The 16583-nt window shown below is 48.0% G+C and overlaps 1 protein-coding gene across 11 annotated transcripts in view; it reads left to right on the top strand.

The window, feature by feature from the left end:
• caska (calcium/calmodulin-dependent serine protein kinase a) overlaps nt 1–16583 on the top strand; it is a 105337-nt gene that overhangs the window by 79389 nt on the left and 9365 nt on the right. For 4 of the 11 annotated variants that reach the window (XM_068572858.1, XM_068572851.1, XM_068572856.1 and 1 more), the window contains 8 exons: nt 3517–3594; nt 9043–9123; nt 11759–11947; nt 12828–12906; nt 13664–13749; nt 13904–13972; nt 15597–15665; nt 16297–16332. In XM_068572858.1, the coding sequence (XP_068428959.1) occupies nt 3517–3594; nt 9043–9123; nt 11759–11947; nt 12828–12906; nt 13664–13749; nt 13904–13972; nt 15597–15665; nt 16297–16332 (687 nt within the window). Of the gene's footprint in view, nt 1–3516; nt 3595–7521; nt 7570–9042; nt 9124–11758; nt 11948–12827; nt 12907–13663; nt 13750–13903; nt 13973–15596; nt 15666–16296; nt 16333–16583 lie in introns of all 11 variants that reach the window. The other 7 variants (XM_068572849.1, XM_068572848.1, XM_068572847.1 and 4 more) reach the window with 3 other exon arrangements.

Raw genomic sequence — 16583 nt, 5'->3', positions numbered from 1 at the left:
GCAGATGTCTCCTTTTCAGCCTCAGTTTCACACCCCTACCCCAATGGGCGAGGAGGAGGAGGAGGAGGAGGAGGAGGAGGAAGGACAGAAGAGTGCAGTGAAGGAACAATGGCTTCTATTGTCGGGCCTGTTCTCGCTCCATCCACAACAGGCACAGCCTCCATCACTCTCCTCCACGCCGCCCAAACACAAACCCTGTAGCCGCGCGGCAGACGAGGTTCAGATAACTAGTTTGTCGGCAGAGTCTTTCTGACAAGAAACCGCTTCAGCGTCTCCTGGGTGAGTGTTGTTTTTCTTTCTGATGCGTTTGCAGGAAGAGTGTTTTTGTCGAGAGACGCCTGGAGCTAATTTAAAGTCCGCTGCCTGATATCCCCGCGTGTGTGTTTTTTGGCGTTTGACATGTACAATGAGGCGCTTTACTCCAGTGCATTTCTTTAGTTGGTTTTTTTCATCCCTCGTGTGTAGTTTCCGAAGCTCTTCAGGATTCTTCCGATGGAGGCCCTGAAGGAGACGTGTGAATGTACGTGTCACTAATAGGAACGTGACATTGTTTTCAAAGCACGAGCCCCATCGTCGACGCGTGACGGCGAAGCCACGAAGGTGTGACGCATTCGCACCCGTGCCCCTCGGGCATGTTTTTGAAACGTTTTAATCTGCCCACGATACACTTTTCCAACCTCTAATTATCTAAATGTGTTATTTTTGACAGTGTGTGAGCAGCAGATTCTCGGTGCATTTGGGTCAAGAAGTCAACTCGCAAACGTAATTCAAGATTTCTGATTGTGCAACACAACAGTTGGAGTTAACAGGGATGTCGTTGTGTCTCATCGAGCTCTCGCCTCTCGCCTCGACGCGACAGGCGTGCAGTAAATATGGACACTCGGTGGCGTGCGGGTCTGCTTCAGCCCTCGTGAGTTTGTTCATGAAGACGTGCGACTCGTCATTCCCATAAGGACCCCGTTTTTTGTCCTTTTTTTTAGGGGGTGTTTTGGAGTCCGATTGAGACGCAACACCCTCCCTCCTGACAGAAACACACACACACTCATTTTTATTCGCGTCTGAACCAACGACCCTCTTTCCAGCATCCGGGCCCGCCCTCTTTGTGCGCTGGATTGTGAGTCCGTCTGGATCGACCGATAGAGAGTCGCACAAATGGATGACTTTGCGGGAATAAAGCAGATGTGTTTTTACCGCCGCTGCGTTCGCTCGCCGGTTTCCAGGAGTTGTTTCCCACTGCGACGGAAACCACGCCGTTCAAAACCTTTCCTTAAAAAACAACATCAACAATCCAGATTTAGCTCTTTGACACTTATCATCCATGTCCGTCGAAGGATCGAGCAGACAGAAGCTAAATTATATTTTAATGAGGGAGTTTATTCCAGCAAATATTGCATCCCTTTTTGTCCATCTTGTCGCGTATTCCTCATTCGTCTTATTGATTGATTTGTGCGTTAGAAAGCCTGTTCAATGCAAACAGTACACACAGTGTGTGTGCATTTTAAAAGTCATAAAAGGCTCACTTACTTGGCTCATCCCAAATCTTTCTGCAGCATCGCATGGACTTCTTCAGCGAGCGTGTTTGGGAGGAAGATTGTAATCGTTCGTCTCTTTTTTGTTCGATTTGTGTGAAAAAAAATGAAGCATCACGATGTCACAAACACTAACGTCCTAAGTACGCGTCGTATCGTCTTAACGGCGTCTGAAACATCCACTTCAACGTGCAGACAGATTCAACATCTCGTAATGCAGCGATTAGCCAGATGTGAAGAGGCGAGAAAATGTGACACATGAACACCTTTCTTTTTGTTTCATTCTCCACACGCCGACTTCCTGCCTTTTTTTTTTTTGGTGCGTGCAACCCTCGCACACGCTTTTGGAAAGTGTGCGCCATTTTTTTTATCTTTTAAATGCGATTTATCTCGCCCTTTGAGCTATAACCAGGATTGAGCTGAGGCGTTGAATCCGTACTGTTAACTTGGATGCACACAATGCACATTATGAAGTATTCTTGTTGTATTCTTGCTGTTTTGTTCGTCGCATGTCCAGTTGCTGCAGCTGTTGCTGTTGTTGTTGTTGTCGTCGTGAGGGAGGGACGACAGAGGAGCGCTGCACTGAACTGCCCGGTACAAAAGGATCTGTTTGTCTGTGGCTCTCTGTGTCTGCCTCCGGGTGCTTCCCTCCGTCGCGGCGGCGTTGTGCGCAGCAGGTTAAACGGACGAAACGCCAGACGACTCGTCCAACGTCACACGGGTGAGCGTGTGAATGCGGGGGTGACGGCCGCCCCTCTGCTTTCTGATGGCAGCGTGCAGCTGCTGGTGTCGTTTCGGGACCGTTTTGTCTGCAAACATTAGAAAAGCAAATCTCTTAAATGCACCCACGCTGCTCGTCTCTGACGAAGCCTCCTCACGCCGGTCGAGTCGGCGCGGTTTATTAGTCAGCTGGGAGTTTTATAAACGGAGCTCTTGTGTCTGTCGGCCTTCACTCAGAGAGACGAGGAAACAGTTGCTTCTTGTTAACCGTCGGATGTTTCCAGGATAAATTTATTTTAAAAAAAAGAGCGAAACTGAAAAGTAAAAGTGGTGTTGAGTCTCTGAAGTCAAACTAAACCCAATAAAGAGAACAAGCTGAGGATGAATAAGGAGAAATGCTTTGTTTTTAACCAATTTCACTTGAAAAATGCCAAACTTTTAACCAGAATATTGCCCCCCCCCCACACACACACACACACACACACACACACACCCAGAGAGAGATGCGGCCGCGGCCTCGTGACACAGTTTGCAGTAAACAAGCTCCTCTGAACCGCTTTTCATGCAAATGGAGAGAAGATGAGCAGCTGATTGAGAGAACTTCTGGAGGAGGAAAGCAAACTGTTGAAGAACCGATTGTTTGCGCTGCAAAATGTGTTTTTATAATCACATTTCCACCACGTTTTTTTAGTGAAGAAAATGAGTAACTTTGTAGATTTAGTTTTTTGGGGGGGAAAGGCCTCTCCGAAATATGATTATCTTTGAAAATGTCTAAAGATAACCTCCTCACAGTGTTGCTATATTATTCACTTTGAGTCTCTATTCTGACCAGATTGCGACATATTTAATCTACTTTTTCATCCAGCTAAAAAACTTTGTCAAAAGAAAAATAAAAAGCTTCATCTCTGTGTTGCTTCACTGTTGTTTTTGATGACATTACATCACATCATTTTGACATCTGGGTTAATAAATAGAATAAAGCTCTCTGATGTTCTCGGATCAGATTGTTCCTGGTTTTATACGACAGTTTGTTAATCTGAAATCTAATCTTTGCTTTATTTAGTTAAAGGGAAAGCGTGCGGTTTGTCTGAATGACGCGTTTATCTCTCAAAGTATCGTACTGACAGTCTTTCTTCACAGTACACTGTCCTGTAGCTCATCCTTAGCTTTACAAGATGAGTCAATATTGACGAGAAAACGTCGCTGGATCAACTTCCTCTCGACGCGTCGGCCGTTAACGAGGCCATCTCCTCTTCTTCTGTTTCAGCTCTACGATAAGATCAACACCAAGTCGTCCCCGCAGATCAGAAACCCCCCCAGTGATGCCGTGCAGAGAGCCAAAGAGGTAAACACACACACACACACACACACACGTTCCCGTATTCAACACCACCAGCGCATGTGCACTTCCAGTTTTCCCCTCTTCGTCGTCCGATGATGACTTTTAATACGCCGTGGACTCGCCTGCCTCTCTTTTCCTCTTAAGCTCACCCTCTTGATGCATTAATCCCTCCGGCTTCTCGCCCACTAAATCTCTTCACTAACGCCTCGCCGGCTCTGCTCACGCCGAGAAGCTGCTCTCGGTGCGACGTCGGTCAACTTGAGTGTCGTTCTTTAGAGGTCATCTTCCTCTAAATGCGTCTTGAAAAACGATTGGGACAATCGAAAGTCGAGTGCCGAGGAAGTCCGCGGCCTGATGTGTGAGTTCAATGTGTCGTACGTCACGTCTGGAGCGCTCCCTCGCAGCGGGACAGCGGACGCTCGCTCTCGCTCTTCGCTGAAATTAATATTGGATCGATGCGAGGCCGAGCCGCCGCGAGAAAACCCCTCGTTCATGGGACGCGGAGGTGTAAAAAAAAAAAAAAAAAAAAGGGTCGTTTCTGCCGCGCGAGACGAGTTTTACGACGCTGCGGTCCACGGGAGCGGCGTCATAACTCATTTTACAATTTTAAAGTTGATGGGAGTCGCTGGTGAAAAGTAGTTTAGCTTCTGAAATATTGATCTTAAAGAGAGAGGGGGTTTTTTTTAGTTGCTTTTTGACTCGCTGAGGCGCCACGGTACAGCGGAGGTTCGGACTCGCACGTCGGCGTCGGCTTCCCCTCTCGGGGGCGGACGGTGTCGCGGTCTCATCGCCGCACATCAGACAGCTTTGATCCACTGTGGCGGCGACTCTGGATGGCAGTGGACGCGTGCTGCACAGAAGGAGACGACGACTCACTGATGTGTGGACTCGCCTCACGTCGTCTCCCCTCATGACGAGCTTTACGAGCTGAAGAAGCGTTGAAAAGAGGAGAGGAGGAGGAGGAGGAGGAGGGACACACACAGGCAGCTCCAACTGACCCGTCTCAGTTCTCGCCGTCTCAAAGCCTCCGTGGTTTCCACGCCATTGTTCTGGCGACCCGTCATTAGTCCAAACGCCCACCGGGTAACAAACGGACATTGTTCTGAAGGCCCGTTGCTACGAAAACACACATTTCTCGTGCAGCAAACGAAGCGCACAACTGACCCTCTGATTGTTCTACCGTTAAAGTAACTGGAGCATCTTTAGCTTTTTTTTGTGTGTGTGTCCATATAAATACAAATGAATAAAGCACTCTGATGAATGCAGTGGAGTAAGAAGGACAATATTTCCATCCTGACGTGTAAGAATAGTTGCGTCTTCGTGGTAGCTCTTCACCTCCATGTCGCACCGCCATGATTTAAATCCTTTGCCTTTTTTCGATTGGACGTCTAAAACGTGGGCGGGCTTAAATATGACGCGCGATCGACACACACACACACACACACAGGTTGAAAGAAGGAAGTGTTCTGCGTGTGTTGTTAAATAGTTGCACAATATGACCCGGGAGCGTCAAAGGATTTTTATTTTTATACGACACGAAAAAAACCTGTCGTTCGTTTGCAGCTCCTAAAAAAACAAGCGCAATATTGAATTATTGAATTATTCTCGCTGAGCGATGGAGTCGTCCGTGAGCTTCCTCTGAAACGTCGGTGACCTCCTCGAGGTTTATTTGTCCGCGAGCCGACTCCCTGTGACTCTGTGGCTCTTTGTGAGAGCCGCCGCCGCCGCCGCCCGCCGGCCTTTTAACACAGAGCCGGTTTGAATAAATATCCCCGGCTTCTGTGTTTGACCTCGCTCATTAGAGATGCTGCTGGATGCAACACACACACACACACACACATCCACGCCCGCTCGCATCAAGCGTGTTTGTCGGCTATTAGCGTGCTTTTGCTTTCTTTACAGAGAGTTGCATTGTGGTCCCGCGGGTCTGACCCCCGGCTCTGATGAATTCACACTGTGAGTTTGGGTTGACGTGTTAAAACCTCTCAGTGTGACTCTCCAGCACTGCAGCAGGATGCAGAACTGCCGCTTTTAACAAGGAGTGTGAAAGAAGTGTGTATGAGGGGGAGAAAGCTGTGTGTGTGTGTGTGTGTGTGTGTGTGTGATCGACCAAACGCCGCCGTGTTTACGTTGTGTGCTTTTTGTTGAGGGGAGCAATTAAAATGAAAAAAAAGCCAGCGAGGGAGTGGGCGAGTGGGCGAGGGCTGGCGTCTGAAATCCCAGCGCTGTTAAGACGCAGAGAGACGTTTACGGGAGTGGAGCTGCTCTCTCTTATGTGGCTTTGGTTCATGTCAAAGAGACCCGGCTAATTAACGCAGCTCTGCTGCACTGTGTCCGGAAAAAAAAAAAAAAAAAGGGCCCCGGCGTCTGCTTTTTGGTTCACATTTTCCTACTTTAAATCAGTCGTAATGGATCAAGAGCTGCAGACGGAGCCGCCGCGGATTCAACACTTTTTTCTTTTTTTTCCCTTGTGGGGTTTTTATTTATTGTTTAATCTCGTGTGTCTTTTTATTGGGTTCACTCCGGTTGCCTCTACAAAGAGTCCGACACACACTTCAGCGTCGCAAACACGGCTGAACTCGACTCGCTGTGTTCCTCAAGCATTTCAGAGCACGCGCTTGGAGAGATGCACGTTGTTCAAACGCTGGAATAAAATAGTTTTTTTTCCAGCTTTTTTTTGTTGTTGTTTTTTTTTTCAGACGTAGGAAATTCAATAATATCTGCTCTCCAGGATTCAGGAGAGCTCGGGTCGTTTCCTTCACCTCTCGGGAATCCCCAGCAGACGAGGTATCGACCTCTGCAGGAAACCTCTACTTCCTTCTGTAGCTCGTCCAATTCATGCTTTACTGGCCAAAGGAAATACAACAGCAAAAGGTTTTCTCAGCACTGCACAGTAAGGAGTTTTATATGAACATTGAAACAGTCTTTCTGTTCCTCATTCTGCTTCTTCATCCGGGATGAAGAGCAGAGCTTATCTCAAGTTAATGCAAGACTTCAGCCACCAGAGTTACAAATCAGGTGCTTGTCTTGGAGTCACAGTCATTTTAACACAACCCGACAACTCCCCCCTCCTCTTGTTCGTACCACTGCAGGTCAGCATGGAAACACAAAAAGGGAATTTTGTTGGAAATCTCATGTGGATTTCCCATAAATGTGTTTTTTTTTCTTTTGCATTTTGGCAGGAGGAATGATTCCCGCAGTAAAAACTGATCATTGTTCTAAGACATTGTGAACAAATCCTTTTTTTAATGCTCCAATTCTAGAAATATAATCAGCCAACAAAGATGTCACACTAAGATTAGTCTCTTCTGACTTATTGCTAAGAAACATATGATTTAAAGTGGCGGCAGTGTGCATTCATTGGATCATGCCAATGGAACAAGTTGCCTGGCAATCCTAAGTTGCGTTTTATCGTAACACACACGCAGGTGAAATCCTGACTTCCTGCTTCTGAGTCCAGCTTGAGAGCCACTCGTCCAGGACGGCTTCAATACAGTTTCACCTCAGATTAACTCATCATTCCTCCTCGTCCTCCTCTTCCTCTGCTTTACTTCTGTCTCTACTGCTTCCCTCTGACTGACACTGAAATGCTTTGAACCAATCACGCTGCAGCTCTCGGTGGACTCTCGTGGGTTTGTGGCGCGGCAGCGATGAAGGTACCTTTTAAAAAAACTCAACGCCTTCTTCTTCCTGCACTAACGCTCCTCTCTGCCTCCTGAAACACGTTCTGTTAGCGTGAGAGCTCATCTTTCTTGGGAGTGAAGTTAACTGCTTTGGCCGGAGATACTAATCACACAATTTCTCCGACTGACTTTGATTAAGGGGCGGAGCCTCCCTTTTCCCCCTCCGCCCCTGGACCGCTATCATCCCGTGTTGAGCTGCATCTGCAGCTTGTGTAACCTTATTCCTGTGTGTCTTCCTCCACTCAAGAGTTCCTCCCAAGATGAAGCAAGTGGCGCTTTGAAACAACTGGAATATGTAAGCCCTCGACACGCCGCCGCCGCCGCGCCCACGATACTAACGAGTAGAGCAGGAGCCCGGAGGCGTTTTCGGACACGTGCGGAGCAGCTTCCCGGCGGTGCTCAAAGAGGATTTATTCACAAAGAGAGTCAGCAAGACTAACAACAAACACAACAGCCCACGAACCTGTCTCTCGCCCTGGAGATGCAGTCGCTCCCCGTCATGTTATCACCTCTCAGAGGAAACCGACAGAATCAATTAAGCACAAATTACAGCAGAATGAATATACGTGACCCTCATTGTCGCATCTGTTGGAGCAAACGATGGCGCTACTTTCACCGACTCCACTCCTGTTTGAATAGTTTTAACTTTTTCTTTTCCTGCCGTCAAATTCATCCGTTCCATTTTGCAGGGAATCTCATCGAGATTCAGAGCCAGCGGAGGATACATGTATTTCAAATCCTCTGTAATTCACGCCAGTGTTTACCTGAAGGGTGGGAACAGACCTGAGATCTGACGAGTGACGTATCGAGGCGAGAGATAAATATACAAAAATACAAAAAACAAAGAGGAAACGTAGTTGTCCCTTTTGATAAATATCTTCACGATAATCGACCGCGTCGATGTTTTATCGTGGGCCGAGCAGCGTGGGAGTAAAGAAAGCTCCGACCTGGTGGTCGACTTCTCTCATCTGACATCAAAACAGAATCAAAACCATCATTTTTTAAAATCTTTAGTGTCCGTGTCAGATCCTTTATGTCTCCACACGCTGATCAAACTCACAGCTGTTCTTGAGATTAAGACAGTACCGTGAAGTGTGCGTGTGTGTGTGTGTGTGTGTGTGTGTGTGCGTGTGTGTGTGCGTGTGTGTGTGTGTGCGTGTGGATAGGAGAACAAAACCCATTTCATCCTTTCAGCATTCAGCGTAAGCTCCAGATTGTAGCAAAGTGGCTTTGATCCCGGTGAGTTCGGCCCCTTCAGCGCCACAATTATGCACGAGTGTTATAATTAAGGGATGATTAATATTTGTAGTGTTGAGTAAACTACACACCTCTCTTACTCACGGGCATAGTAAAGCAAGAGAGTGCAAACCCACAACACGCACACACACACACACACACACTCTCTCAGAGGCCTCACCTCTACAATGCCACATTCACCAGTCAGGCGCAACATAACTGGAGCCGACTGTCAAGTCGCGTCAAAAGGGCAGGAGGCGGGGCCGAGCCTGGACTCCCCCGAGTGGTGTCCAGAGGTGGAGTCACATTGGCTGTGGAGGCGGCGTCAAGACCCGTTTTTGAGGTGGGGAGAGAGGAGAAGGGGGGGGTGCTGTGAGGTTGTTGGGTCGCTCTCCATACGTCCGTCTGAGGTGCAGCAGGTACAGCAGGGTAGAAGAAGAACTTCTGCATCTTGGAAACAAACTGATGTGATGCTTTTTGTTGTCGTCCCCTCTCTCGCTCTCTCTCTCTCTCTCTCTCTCTGCATCTCCAGGTCCTGGAGGAGATCTCCTGCTACCCAGAGAACCACGAAGCAAAAGAGCTCAGACGGATACTGACCCAGCCACATTTCATGGTGAGTGGAAAAAAGCCGCGGGGTCAGCGGGGTCCCCTGAACAAACCGCCTCCCTGCACCTCGTCTGCAGGCCGCGCTCTATTTTTTTTTTTTACGCCGCTTCCCTCGCCGGCTGAGACAGCGCTGAGCGGAGACAGACCCGAGTGTGAGTCACTTTTCTACGTCTCGGTGTCGGTTGCAGCTGTGAAGTGGTTGCAGCTTAGCGCGGATGAAATATGAATGCGACAAACAGACGTTCAAGGTCGCTGTTTTGTTTTTTTAGGTGTTTATGTCTATCTGTTCAATGTGCACGCACTGAAGACACACTTTCACAGTAATTCTGCTGGGATGGATGCGTGGTTAGGCGGTCCCGGCCTGAGCAGGAAAGGGTTAATCCAGTCAAGGGAGAGAGTCGCTGTCGGGCTGTCAGCATCCGCCCCGCTAATCCAATCACGCGAAAGCGTCTGATTTCCGCCTGTGATCAGCGGTCTGCTCGATATCAGACAGACGGACCAACAGGGGAGACATGAAACGTAAAAAAAAAAAAATAAGGAGTGAGGAAAAAAAAAAAAAGAAAGATCAATGAAGAAGATGAATGGGAGGAGGGGAGGTGTGGGTGGAGGTCAGTAAGGCGTAGTCTGATGCGATGTGCCGTGTCGGGTCAGAGGCCCCGGCTCCCTCCGAGCGCTACGAGAGCGTGAACCGACCGACCGACGGAGAGATGGAGGGATGGAGGGAGGGAAGGAGGGAAGGAGGGAGGGAGGAAGAGAGATCCACATTCCAACGGGTTCAAGTGAGAGCGAAAAAGTGCAGACGAGCCCTGTGAGGACAGCTCGGCATTGTGGGAAAGCGTTAGCTTTCGGCTCGTTTGAAAAAAAAAAAAAAAAAAAAAAACTTAACGTCGCTGCAGTATGCTCTACCTCTTTCCTCCCCTCTAACGGAGCAAACGGAGGTCCTGAAGGGGTCCAGGTGCGGCCGAGCTCGTCACACACGGTGACGCCGACACCCGCGATGACTTTTGAGTCGTTTCTTTCCCGGAGAATTCAACCGATAACTTTTCAAAGTCTTTCCTCGTGTAACTCTGTGGTGAAGCTCCGTCCCACTCCTTCTCCTTGGTGCTTTTTTTTTTCTTTCTCACACTCACTCATGCACACGCTCGCGCAGCATGGGGCCGACGAGTTAACCCCTTAACCCCGTCCTCATTAAGGCAAAGTCACACACACACACACACACACACACACACGCACAACCTGAACTTCCTCTGTGTCTTGGAACGGGAAGTTTCTTCTGCGTGTGATGTAGTTTGACATGGAAGTTAGAGGCGCTGCCACTGCCTTCATGTCTCTGCCTCTCTGATCCGCTCTCCTTCCTCGTGTGTGTGTGTGTGTGTGCGTGTGTGTGCGTGTGTGTGCGTGTGACGCAAGACAGTGACAGGTTTCCCCTTTTGTTGATGTTTGATTGCTGTCTTCTGAAGTTCAGACCGGTTTGTTAAAGTGCCACTCAGGGCCTTCTGCGGCTGTCAGACGAGTGCGGCGCTGAGGAACCGCCGGCTTCTGCAGCTTCACGACACACACAGGCAGAGAGGAGGCACACACACCAAAAGGCGTGAATCCCTCCCCCCCCGCTGCACGTGTGTGTACCTTGGTGTTACCCACCAGTGAGACAATAGTTTGTGAGTCGGTGGGAGGTCGGTTCAAATGAGGCGGCACAAAGCGAGTCGTCGGCACTTTGCGTCGAAATATATCTCAAACTTTGCGCCGGGAATAGAGACGTCTGTTATCACACGCCGCTGCCAGCAGAGTGTGTGTGTGTGTGTGTGTGTGTGTGTGTGTGTGTGTGTGTGTGTGTGTGTGTGTGTGTATCGGGAACGCAGCAAAGATGGAATATTTCCTGAATGATAAATGATTTGATTAAACACGTACCAGCCGGTAAATGTCTTTAAATCATTTGATTAAGTTATTTAATCAATGCCAGGATCATTTTTCTAAGTAACTTTGTTTCTGTGTCATCATTTTTCTTTGTTTTCTTTCAGGTGAGTATTTATTTCTCCGTGCACTCCAAACCCATTTTATCATTTTCTAGCAAGTTATGTGCATTAAGAAAACATGAATACTTCATTATTATTTGATTTTGACATTCTGACATTTACCGCTCTCTCTCGTTGTGCTTCATTCCTTTTAACGTACAAATATTTGCATAAAATAAGACGTGAGATAAGGTTCTCCTTCAGCTGAACTCAATGCGTTTTCGTTTTCCAGCACAGCGGCACGACATCGCCCCCCAAAAGTGAAGCCAAGTCCCCTCCATCGCCTCCTGGTGGCCGGCTGCGAGTGCAGACGCCGGATTTGATTTTTTTGGCACATTTTAATTGTCAATAATGTCGTCGATTAAGTTCGGGGATTAACATTAGATTAATTATGCCGCCCTAAACAGCTTCTTACAGAACGACCATCCAACTTTTCCACCACGATTCAGAAAATAAAACGCTTTCCACCTTTTTCTCCCTCCGGCTTTATTCTGTCAACCCTGGAGACGTCGGCCTCCACAAACCTTGGACCTCCTGACTCCGTACGAGTCACATTCCTCCTGCGTTCGAGTCTTCATTAAAGTCCGATTCCTCTCTCTCTCTCTCTCTCTCTCTCTCTCTCTCTCGCAGGCTTTGCTGCAGGCCCACGACGTGGTGGCCCACGAGGTTTACAGCGACGAGGCCATGAGGGTGACCCCTCCGCCCACCTCGCCCTACCTGAACGGAGACTCCCCGGAGAGCAACAACGGGGACATGGACATGGAGAACGTCACCAGGGTCCGCCTGGTCCAGTTCCAGAAGAACACGGACGAGCCGATGGTACGCAGCTTTGTTTTTTTTATTTTATTTATCTTTTTGTTTTGTTTTTGGACGGTAGCTTTATTTACAAAGTATACATCAGCACAAGTGTAGTATTCAAAATGTACCATCCAGGTATTTAAATTAAGTAACATGGTCCATTTTGAGGGAGTGTACACAGAACAACACGGGAGCAAAGTAGTCCAACTCTTTGAGACGCCTCCGTCCGTGTTTTTTTAATTAATAGATTAAAGAAAATTGAAATCCCTTTCAAGTAAAGCAGAGTGCTGCATCTGACAAAAACTAATAACATGTGCAATCACTGTGTTCAAACAATGCAAATAAAGGTATATATGTGCAAAAGATAACTCGTATTTGGCAAAAAAGATTACCAAGGATCCTTAATTACTTTTTTTTTGGGGGGGGGAATCTGCATCTACCCCCCGCACCCTACCTGTAATATCTCCGCGGCCCACTAGAGGGTCGCGCCCCACAGTTTGAGAGCCACTGAGGTAAACAGAGGAATACATCAGACAAAGGGACGAGAGAGAGAGAGGGATGAAGGTCGGAGAGCTTTCTTAAACTGGAGCAGCGTTACAGGGTCAGTCATTCATTCTTCCACAGAGTCTTGTCCCAGAGTTGAATAAACGTCTCTGAAGGCGGAGGGAGCAGCTGATCCTTAGCATAGATGTCGTTTACTACGTCCATCCACATGTATTCATCTCGACGCCCTGCTAGAAAATCAAATGTTTCCGAAAAATAAAGTTGAATTTTCCAGTGTCGAGTGCGACTTTGGTCCGCGGTTTTTCACGTGGACTACTTTCGCTCCGGCTGGAGCTTTTATTTTGTTGTTTGTCGTCGCTGGATCGTCCTCTGGATCCACGTGTGTGTCTTTGTGCAGGGAATCACGCTGAAGATGAACGAGTCAAACCACTGCATCGTCGCCAGGATAATGCACGGGGGGATGATCCACAGACAAGGTACCGCTCTCATGACGGACATCCATGCACACGCCACAGTCTTTATGAATAGCTTCCTGCAGGCTGTATGATTCATTTTCCCTATATATGTATGTATATGTAGGGAAATTAACTTGGCTGTTAGTATTCCTGTAGTGTTAAACAGCCAGCCAGTCGTGTAAAGTGGACAGAGAGCTTGTCTTGTGAAGGTAAAACTCACCGTTAATCAACCAGCAGTAACAGTTTGACTGTTTCATGTCCGCTGACTCACTTCTCATGTGAAACGGCGCCATGTGCCGCGTCGCTTACTTGAAATAAAATAGGGTTCAGTCTGCGGAAGACATCTTGTTATTTTCCAGCTTTTTCTTCCGCTCGTCTCCTGAACAAACAGCGCGACTTTTCCAGAAAGGAAACCTTCATCTTCCCTTAAACGGGAGACAAAACCCAGCGTGCCTAAGCGCGCGCATGCATCCATTTCGCCAGACATTTCAATAGCTGGCTCGTCTCTGCTCTTGCGGTTGAACGCAACACTTGCTCTTCTGTTGTGTGTTGTGTTGTGACGCTAGCGTGCTGCTAATTAATCCCCAGTTGATTCATGGTGTGGTAATTAGAAAGCCACTTCTATCACAAAAAAGGATTCTTTCTCCTTCACTTACAATTGCGACGGGAGAGAAAGGGGAGGGGGAGGAAAAAAAAGCGACAAAGGCTAATGAAATATAGCGAGGCTGTTTAATAATCAGGAGAAAAAGCTTTTTCATTCCGCTTTTCGTCTTTTCAGGAACGCTGCATATAGGAGACGAGATCCGGGAGATCAACAGCATCAGCGTGGCCAACCAGACGGTTGAGCAGCTGCAGAAGATGCTGGTGAGTGTGCACGTGCGCGTGCACGAGCTCATGACGAAGCGTGCGAGTTCACGCTTCAGTGTATCTCTTCTGCAAAATGTCACACGCTCGACACAAGATCAGAATAAACCGTTTGTGTGTGTGTGTGTGTGTGTGTGTGTGTGTGTGTCCACAGAGGGAGATGCGAGGCAGCATCACCTTCAAAATAGTGCCAAGTTACCGGACGCAGGGCTCCTCGTGCGAGGTAACGTCTCCTCCTCTTCCTCTCGCTGCTCCTCTTTTCTGCTGACTCGTGAGCTCCTGATCTGGTTACTAACTGCTCGCCTGGTTTCTGAGCGTGTGTATCACAAGTATGGCGCGTGTGTGTGTGTGTAAGGGGTGTGTGTGTGTGTGTGTTGGGTGTTTTTTTTCCGCTGTGTTTTGCATTTACAGCACACCAATTTCACAACCAAGATACCGGAACCAAACCCAACCTCCCCCTCCCCCTCTCCATCCTCTGGTCCAGGAATGAGCCACACCTCCCTGTGCAATCCCGCCTTGTGTACATTTTACAGTACAAGGGGTGGACAAAATACCGGAAACACCGTACAATCGAACATCTACGCAGTAAATACAAGTCCGCTAAAGCTCAAAATGTTCGGCCGCTGCTTCAATTACAAACAGGGCTCGTTTAATAAAAGCTGCAACGAGGAACTTTGCGACATTGCGAGCTTCAGGACATGTATGTTATATTTACGTGTAATTGTTTTGTAAGGCGTGGCTGTTATTTCGTCCACCCCGCCTTGTTCAACACGCTCCACTCTTCCGAAAAACGATTCGGTCCTGAACGCACGGATAAACCACCAAAAGACAGAAGAAACCAACTATTCAGATATGGAGCATGAGTTTTATGCTTTACTGCCCCCGGTGGTGGAGTGTGGAACGGCTGCGAGGCCTTCACCAGCGGGTCCAAGAGGCATTTCAGGACAGGAGGGAATTTACTGATGTCATCTGGCACCGGGCCTTGTGAAACCATGTATGTAATTAGTTTGATTATTTTAAAAAGGCATTTGGAAACCAGTGCCAAGGTCCTAAAATCGGAGTGACATGGTTATTGTGGTTTTCTTTATTTAGGCTCAAACTCAGTGACAGCTCAGCCGCAACACAACTTTTATTTCAGAAAGGCATACATGCAAACCGCAGCAATTTTTAGCAAAAGACGGAGAGAAAGATCCAAAAAGATCTCCAGAAAGAACAAACTTGACATTTTCTTCCACATCAAAAGAAATGTGGACTATTAATTCATACATAAACGTGCATTTCTAATTATATGTTTGCTTTATTTGTTTAGAAGCTCTTTTAACTCGTGATTTATTCTCCGCTTTAATTATTTACATTCGAGAGAGCATATCTAATTTTACACAGAAACACATTTCAGTTCTCCAATTTCACATTGAAGCTAAATAATCGTTATATATATATATGAGATATATTACTCCTGAAGCCTTCTATAAAAACATTAAACATTCATTCGGTTCTAATTTCAGCTCTTTTGGTCCTCCGGCACACACGCCGGCTGCTCTGTGAGCGCAGATTTAGTCTTCGGGCCGTGACAGTTAAGCGACCTCACGGTCGCTGGGATCTCAGCGTCTCAGCGTCGGTCTGTCGCCCCCCTGTGGCGATGTGAGGACCCGCAGGCCGGAGGGCAGCTGACGTCGCATTTCATTACGTCAGCGCTGTAGCGGGTCTCTTTTGTGCTCTACAGATGCGCAGGAGTGTGTGAACGAATGCGTGTGTGGCCACGCAGGTTCATGAATGTGTGTGGATACATATGTGTGTGTGTGTGTGTGTGTGTTTGTGGCGCTGCTGACCTGTGTGTCTTATTTCAGAAAGAGTCCCCCGACACCTCCATGCAGTCCCCTGCCAATGGCCACTCCAGCATTAACAGTTCTATCTTGGTAAGGATACCCAGAAAAAAACAAAAAACAAAACACCGACAGACCCACAACCATTCCTCCCCCCTCTCCTTCCCGGTGCGTCTCATGTGTCGCGTTTACCGGATATTGTGTTCGTTTCCGCTTTAATTTTGAGGGGTTTTTTTGGGCGAATCGGTTCGTGCCGAGGAGTCCATCCCGGCTCGTTCACCCCCCCCCCCCCACCCCTCACCCTCCCACTGAGTCCGATATCTCAGTTAGTAAATTGGTGTGCCTCATGAAGTGCGCTGCGTGCTGTGGCTCATCGCTGACGCTAGACACACACCCCCCTGCTGTCAGGCCGACGCAGAGGGACTCGCTCTGCACCCCCCCCCCCACACACACACACTTCAAAAACCCATTTGGGTTTCTGCAGTTCCTCTCCCTGCAGACGGACACTGCGGCGCTGCTTGGCTTGCTCTGTGCTTGCTTGGTCGCTCAACAGCCAGATCTGCTTCTCCAGATGAGACTTTACTCTGAGCTCTTTTTTTTTTTTTTTTTTTTTTTTTTTTGCGGATCAACGTGCACGCATGGTTTTCTCAACACGTCTTGGTTTTGAACAGTCGTGTCTCGCTTTAACCCGAGTCTCTCTGTCATCGGCGGTTTCCCTCCACAGGACCTGCCGTCCACCATTCAGCCCAAAGGTCGACAGGTGAATACAAGCCGCTCACTCTCTCACCTGTACTCACTCGCTCTGTATGCAACGCTTGCATCCCTCCCCTTTTATACAGAAGTGTGTGTGTGTGTGTGTGTGTGTGTCTCACTTTCTCCCAAACCCTCTTTCTGCTTTAAAAAAAGCTCATCAATGTATTTATGACTCATGTGCTGGACGGTTGTTTTGTTTGGAGAGGCCGCTGACTGATCCCCAAGCGGTTCAGACCGTCAGTGCCGATGCAAAATGGC

The sequence above is a fragment of the Clinocottus analis genome, unplaced genomic scaffold, assembly GCF_023055335.1.
Source record: "Clinocottus analis isolate CAN_PGR_092001 unplaced genomic scaffold, fCliAna1.0.p SCAF_12, whole genome shotgun sequence".
Lineage (NCBI taxonomy): Eukaryota > Metazoa > Chordata > Actinopteri > Perciformes > Cottidae > Clinocottus > Clinocottus analis.
The sequence above is the reverse complement of the archived record's forward strand: the minus strand, read 5'-3'. Positions and strand labels throughout refer to the sequence as shown.